This window comes from Falco cherrug, chromosome 4 (genome assembly GCF_023634085.1).
Source record: "Falco cherrug isolate bFalChe1 chromosome 4, bFalChe1.pri, whole genome shotgun sequence".
Taxonomy (NCBI): domain Eukaryota; kingdom Metazoa; phylum Chordata; class Aves; order Falconiformes; family Falconidae; genus Falco; species Falco cherrug.
Genome location: NC_073700.1, coordinates 2,643,807 through 2,651,564, shown reverse-complemented (window position 1 = coordinate 2,651,564; position 7,758 = coordinate 2,643,807). Strand labels below are relative to the sequence as shown.

General features: G+C 41.5%; 1 protein-coding gene across 1 annotated transcript in view; it reads right to left on the bottom strand.

Annotated features, from left to right (window-relative positions):
- Positions 1–1,427: 1,427 nt before the first annotated feature.
- Positions 1,428–7,758, bottom strand: part of SLC6A11 (solute carrier family 6 member 11) — a 107,501-nt gene continuing 101,170 nt past the window's right edge. The window contains exons 12-15 of the mRNA XM_005444412.4: positions 7,453–7,555; positions 6,452–6,552; positions 4,937–5,107; positions 1,428–3,071 (exon numbers count right to left, since the gene is read on the bottom strand). Of these exons, the coding sequence (XP_005444469.1) occupies positions 2,919–3,071; positions 4,937–5,107; positions 6,452–6,552; positions 7,453–7,555 (528 nt within the window). The 3' untranslated portion in view covers positions 1,428–2,918. The remainder of the gene's footprint in view (positions 3,072–4,936; positions 5,108–6,451; positions 6,553–7,452; positions 7,556–7,758) is intronic.

Below are 7,758 nucleotides of genomic sequence, written 5' to 3'. Positions count from 1 at the left end.
GACCATGCCAAACCACATGTATGTGTATAAAGCTACAGGTGAAATGGTTCATAGCAGCAGAATAGGAAGCATGTTCCATACAAAGTACATAGTTCCTGTGGGGCTATTTGGATGAGTACAGCAGTTCAAGGTACACTGAGCAGATACAACGCACAGGTCAAGTCTGCTGCCACAGGAGCGTGTGTTGCGGTTCAGAGGGCAATCTTGGCTGGGATTTTCATGTTGCGACAAATGGATGGCCAGCTGAGTGGTGTGGGTCCACCTCTTGGCACACTCTATTGCAAATATTCATGAGGAGCCCTGATTGCTGAAGATAACTTCATTGAAATCAAGGCCAGGTTAACCTAACAGTGCATCTACATTTGCACGTCCTTCACTGGTAAGAAAATCAGTGTTGCCTGGGAGGGAACACACTCCACCCCAAGGCTCGTATGTGGCTTTGGGGCCTTAGTTCTGCAACTCTCATGCGTGGAGAGAGAGACCAGAAAGTGACACTGGGTTAGAAATATTTATGACTCATTAGAACTTCCAAAAATGTTAATTTCCAGGTTTTGGAGTGGGCATTTTCCCAGTGTTCACGTGTAGCTTTCAGTTGCTTCGCTGTATATAACTCAATCTGTGATTTCAGTTCTGGGAGCATTTCTCTTCCAGAAGTATCATTTTCCAAGGGGACTGTGATTTTCATTGGTAACCTCCAGTTCTGGATGCCAAGCTGAAGACTCCCTCTGAGGGAGGCCAGCATTTACAAGATGAAAGTTCTGTACCTTCGTAAAGACAGGCTCCTTCGAAATATCCTTTCCTAAGCACCTAATGATGGAGACAGGTAAAGGCCAGCAGGACTTAAAATATTTTGAAGTAAAACTGTGGTAGAGCTCTCTCTTAGCCTTCCACCTTACCATACAAAAATTAGAAAAACATAAAAAGACAAGAAAAAATAGAAAAAGATAAAAAATATTAAATAGATCGATTAAATGATGTGACTTGAGACACAAGTGATTCTATGAAAATGCTTTTTAAGAGGTAACGATAAAATCTCAAAGAAAGTTGACTACCTGTCCAGTTCCACGTAATATTAAGATATACTTAGTGACTTCTAGTGAAATCTTTTCCTCTGTAGAAGGCCAGCAGCCACTTCTGTCTCTTTAACAACTCCAGCTGCTGGTATCTGAGCTTTGGTGATTTTGAATTGCAGAGAAGACAGCAGATTTTATGACATTTCTTCTGAGCTGCCTTGGGCTGTCTCTCTCCATCAAATACTGTGCAATGTAGTACAGTATCGCTCCACAGGTTTCTCATACAACCATTACATAAATAAAAAAGAAAAAAAAAAAAAAAAAGTGTTCCAGAACAAATAGTAGTGTTTGGAATATTGGCAGGGGTAAAAAAAAAAAACCAAAAACAAAAAACAAACAACCCAAGAGACGGCCTAGAGATTTTGATACTGGGACCACCATTTTCATACCTCATAGTAACAACTATCCATCAGTTGAGTTTACGTACAAAATCTGTTTTAAAATGGAGGGAGTCAGTTCATACAACTGATGGAATAAAAAGATCTGATATCACAAACCCAGTACTGCTCCCTTTGTGAAACAGAGAAGTCACAACATCCCTGTCTTAATTCCTTCACCGAAATACATAAATTACCTCCGGGAACTCTTGTAGAGATTAAGGACCAAATACTCCAGCCTTCCCCCAAATGAGCTCCTGTTCTGCCCTCAGTGCAAACCTCAATACCATTCAGGGCAGAAGAATCAGTGCCTAATCTGAGAGTACTGACAAATACCCCAAAGATGGGAAAAGATATATAGTGCTACACTTTGTCAGTACAGGATCCTTGATCTCTTTTGAGGGGAACGAAGAGCTGTACAGACAGACAGAGCAGCAAACAGATCAAGAGACAGAGGGGCCAAGGTACGCAGAGCTCTAAACCTGCTCTTTCTTTCCTCAGAACATCTCCACATACATAAGTGACTTTGATCTCATGTTGTACAAGCACAGATGAACGCATTTCACTTTGGGGGATGGGAAGAGTCAACCAAAATGAAGTACCGGCCACCCAGACACTTAAGAAAAAGTTGCAGGGGTCTCCTGAAGCAGTACACATCATCTTAGAGACCATTAACGTACAAAAGCAGCGAAATTCATAGCTCGTAAGAAATATTCTCTACCCAATCTCCAGAAAAATGGTGACGTAGCAGGGGGCCCCTCCCAGCACGTTTCTGGCCCCGGTGGAGCGGAGCGGGGTGGAGGGGTGGGGTAAGCGCGGCTGAGGTGGCGCTGGCGGCTGGTTCCACCGACCCCCCCCGGGAGAGAAGCTTTGCCCCGTGCAGGCCTGGGCAGGGGGTGGCACACGGCCTGGTGCGAAACCCACTGGCCCCGGCCGGAAAGGAGTCCCCGGTCTCGGCGGGCTTTGGATACAGCCCACGTTTAGGCAGTAATAGGTGGCAGCAGTTACAAGTCATCCCCCCACCATCTCACAGTCCCTTCCAATATGAACAAAAAAACATCCTGGTCCCCTTTATATACATACATTAAAAGCTGAAATGGTCTGAAACGCTTACAGATTAGAATGCATATATCTATACAACATTACACCTGCCAGAAATCACAGTAGAAAAGTTTTACAGCACATTATACAGGTCCCTCTAACTTCTAAAAAAAACCATTTACTGAAATCACCATATTACAAGAAATCATTACTAACATACTATATAATACTATTTCTTTTTCTTTTACATAATCATTACTTATATAGTAATTTTAGAAAATCACTTTTAAACAAGTATACAATATTCACTTTAAAATTAACTGGTTAATAATTTTTTGTGCAAAACAAGCGAGCCTCTATAATTAAGTGAATTTATTTATTTATTTATGTATTTATAAAAAAAAAAAAGAAAAAAAAGATAGTTCATTCAGAAATGTGTCTCCTTTTCTGTAATGGTTGAAATGTTGCCGTCTCCTTTCAGTTTGGCATCGCAGTCATTTATTGCTGCAATGTAGGCTCCTCCTCCAAGTTTCCCTCTCATTTTCAGATCTGAGCTAGGTGTAATCAACTTCCTGAATTTCTAGAAAATTTGAGAAAAAGGAAATCATTATCTTTTTATTTGCCACAGACACACATTTCTTAAACAGATTGGCTATAAACCCCTTTTCTCTTGCATGTCTGTTTCTCATGGTCCTGTTACAGGTACACCCGTAAAACCGCATGCCATGCCACACAATTCTTTACAACTGCGCCAGACCAGATGCTAGACAATGAAGATGAAGACAAAGTGAATTTTCACGCTGCTTTTGAGTAGCATCCCTTTCCATAAAGACACTCAGCACAACACTTCGGGTAAGTTATATGGGTATATATGTTATAGCCTGTTATATGGGTATATTTTGTTTCTCATGGTATAGTCAAAGGATTACAGACATTGGGGGGGGGGGGGGGGGGGGGGGGCGGGAAATTAAACCAGAGACTGCCAAAGTGTATTAAGCTACAATAAAGAACAAAAGAAAAATATATCTGTTCCTCTGAGGACTTCCTCTTTTCTAGCAATAACATCAGCAGTGACTTTGCTGCTTACAGCTTGGGGAGCAGAGGTATTGGTGAAAGTTGGCTTCCTGAGAAGCTGCCAAATGTATAATTAAAAAACCCCTCTTGTCATTCATGTATGGAGAAGATAATGACCTGTCCACAGTGCTTCAGACTATAAACAAAGGCTGTTTACCTGCAGAGACAGGGTAAGGTTGATGCATTAAAGAAATATTTATTGTTAAGATTTATGTAAAACTTCCTTTCTTTGACATGCTAAGAAAACTATATTATGGGTAATTCGGTTTTTGTTTATATACCCACAGCAAAGATTTCCTAGGTAGTCTCCAGGCCATATTTAATCAGCTTAATGGAGTTATTTCAATATGGACTGCCATCAGCCAGCACAACAAATGGCATGTCACCTTCTGCATTCCAGACAGCAGTACCTACTGCACCGAGATACCCTCAGGCACACGCAGATGTCACACCCTTCGTGGAAGTGTGGGTATGCACTGTGAGACAGGTCCTTCAAAAGTGCTGGGTAAACCAACGAGCCTCAGGCACCCTGGACACAGAAGTTCCTACTGTCTTGTTCTTCACGCTGGCCTTATCCCAGAGAATACCAGAAAGCGTGAGAAAGCATGAAAGGGACCGAGTGAAGTCCCTTCCATGCATGTACTGAGACAGGAGGAGGCAATACTGGGATACCCACTTTTACTGACTACTATCTAAGGAACTCCAGATGACAGAACTAGGCTTTTCTGTAAGATGAGAAATCCTAAACAGCTGAATAAGGTTTATATCGCTGTTTCTTTCATCTTCACTGTCTTTCTTTGGAGAAACGGTCATATATTTAATAATCTTAACCTCAGCCTAGACGTGAGCTCACATGATACCACATGTTAGTAAGTGGCACTGGATGTTTCTTTTTGCCTGTCTGTCTCAGAGAACTGTTATCAGGAAAACTGTCCAGAAGACCTGTGTGAGTGTTTGCTACCCAGCTGCTGGAGGAACAGCACGGCACATGGACATCAGTTACCATAGCCATGGAAAGAAGGTAGCCGACCTGCATGGATGGCTGGTTTCTTGAGGGATTTAGCCGATGTTACGGACATTTTAAGCTACAACTTGAGTAGGAACAGAGCATCTTAAAGTTATAGTATCAGTTAGTTTAACACAGGCTAAAGTCAGTGAAGGAAAACAAAAAAAAATCAGAAGAAAACAGAGAAGAAAATACAGAAAATCCCTTTTTCCACCAGTGACTGAGAGGCCTAACCCGAGCTGCCACTGGAACAGGTATGTGGCATTGCTTTTTTGATTAAATTGTGCTTAGTCTCATGCAGGTGAGGATTCACACTCCCTTCCCATTTCTTTTTTCAGTACCATTAACCTGAAAATCTGTCTTACCTCTATGAAAGTACCTTCTGACTTCCACAGCTTAATGCACATCCACAAAGGGATACAGATCATGGAAGAGAGCGCCATCATCCATCCTATGCCATAGCCCCAGTCAGGGTATATATATACATTGTTGTATTTCAAAGGCTTGTATTTCACCAGGAAAAAGATGAAGATTCCCTGAAATAAGCAGAGAAACATACTAGCAGTATTTGAAAAAACACTGCCTATGTAACAAGAAAATGATTGACTGTTTAGGCAAGGACAGTTTCGCTAAAGACGGAAATCGGAGGTAAGCTTTTCAGTCAGAGAAAAAAAACAACCAGCAATATCTTCTTTCATGTACTGCTTAAATAACATGTCTCAGTAGCTTCCACAGAAATGAACAACCTTTCAAGTTTAAATCCTATTTACCTCTCGATGACAATAAAACCTGCACTTTGATGGCAAACAGTACCTGGGCAGGAAAGATTAAGTTTTGCTGCTGTGAACCTGCTGTGATTAAGTAACACAAGCTGCGTTCTCTCCAACCTGTCATGATGAAAAAGGAAAGCCAAAATTTTCAAAGTTGCCTTAATACACTGTCTATATCTGCAGTTCTGCAGGCCAACTCTTTCATCCTCACAAAACCTCAAATATATCTGTCTAAATTTGACAGGTTTCAAGCAGTTTGGACCATTTCAGTTTATGAAATAGAGAAAAGCTACTATGTACTTTTCTCTAAAGTGGTGAAAAAGAGTGTACAAGAGCAAGTGATATTAAGTTCATTTCAGCATTGGTGAAAATGAGTCAGAAAGTTTCCCAAGTTTGCAAATGAACTGGAAGAGTTCAAGGGAACCTGGATCTCCAGGTGCGCCAGCATCTGTGGGTTTGCAGTTGCTGTCATTTATGTATTGGGCAACCGGAAGGTTTTAGTCTGTAACCCTCAAGCACTTGTGCATCAAATTTATGGCCAATCTGGTCATGCTCCTGTTGTAATTTTATCCCTGTTATGTAGCCACAGCAGTTTGCCAGAGTTTGCACCAGTACTGCTAGCTTCTGGTAAGGCAAATTCCTTCCCCTTCTTCATATGAGATGTTCTTTTGGCCTCTTCTGCTCTTGCTAGAAGAAAAAATGTCCTGTCTTCTTTGAAAAATGTCTACTTACCCAAAGACGGAAGGAAGTAGGAGGCTGGAGCAGCAAGGAAACCAGCACAAGTCTGGAGGAGCCTGAGTTACACTGGGTAGACACAAGGTATACTAGCAACGCAGTGAAAAAAAAAAAAGCCTCCATTGTACTGGCAATTGTTCATTTAGGGCCCTGAGTTAATTTTTTTTTCCAGTTAGAAGGTTTCTCACAGTTCACAGAACATTTAATGATTTTTACAGATCCTACAGAGTGGGTTTTTTGATTAAAACACATGCTACAAATCAACAGGCATTTTTTTCAACAATTGTGAACTACTAGCAGCAGCAAAATTCTAATAATATGCACAGAAAACCCTCTTTATGTCTAAAACAAGTTATTTGGATATTCTATACTTACTGCACAAATACCTGGAGTTAAGACCATCCAGCACCATTTAATCAATGACAGTGGTTTGTACCCAATCATATCTTCAATGTTTTCGTAAAAGCGATTGCTGCCTGCCCCAAAAAAAAAACAAAACAAAACAACAAAAAAAAAACAAAAACCAAAGGAAAAGATGTAGGATGTACATGTAAGAGGCTGTATGGGTTAGTATCTAAAAGTCAGGAAAAAAACATAGGTTCTGACAGAGTTGCAGGCTGAAGCTGCCATTGCCCTGACACAGACATCTGTCATATGCTCCGCACTTGTGGCAGAGATTGCTGCTCTCATCTGTGTCTGAGCAATGTGGACAGAGAAGGGGTGGGTGGGCTGTCAGACAGAGATGGCTTCTGGTCAGCCAGTCTGGGCAAGCCCAGTTAAAGAGTACATATATATCTAGATATATGCATGCTGGTTTGGGTAGATAGCTGGGGACATGTGTGAACTGAAGTTCATGTGTTGTTTTACAAAGTAAAATTGTCAGTCACTTGTGTGCAAAAAAAACGCTGGAGGATGTCACCGTGAGCACACCCTGCACTGGGACGGTTTTCTCTTGACTTTGCTGACTGACAAAAATGGCAGAGCTAGGGACACTGCTGTGTCCCTTCTGGGTTAAGAAGGCATGAACGCCAGCTTCCCTGGATTTATCCGTGAGCGTTGAAAGTGGAAGGGAACACGCCCTGCACAGATGCTTTGTAAGAGAAGGAAGACTTAGTGCCAGCCTGCCTCCCTAAGGCAGATAAGGCTTTCCTTGGGGAGGGGGGGTGGAGGTCCATCCCAACAAGGACCAAGGGGGGAAAAAATCTTTTCCACTATCTTTGTTATTTAGAGTGGAAAAAAAGACATTTCTGACTTACGGTAGGGCAGGGGGATGTGGAGGGCGCTGCTCCATAAGGGTACAAGGCTTTCACATTGCTTTTATGCAAATAGAAAACTTTCATAAAAACTGAAAACTGCAGCAATTTTCAGAAACTCACCATAAACCCAGCCTATGCAGACACATTCAAATATAGCAACAAAAAGAAGACACATGCCACTAGCTGCATAAGAGTCAAATAACTGAAAGACGTACATCCCACCCTGAAAGACAAAAACAGAAAGAGGAAAAAAAATACTGTGTTGGCACCAGTAGGACTATTTCGTAGCAAATCTGGCTTTAATTACACAGTCAGTCTCTTGGTTCCCTGGCAATCTTCCTACTAAAGTTCATTTCTTCTTGAACAAAGAATATTAATTTCTCAGTGATTTCTTATTGTGAAAGATTTTTGTCTTCCATAGCACTT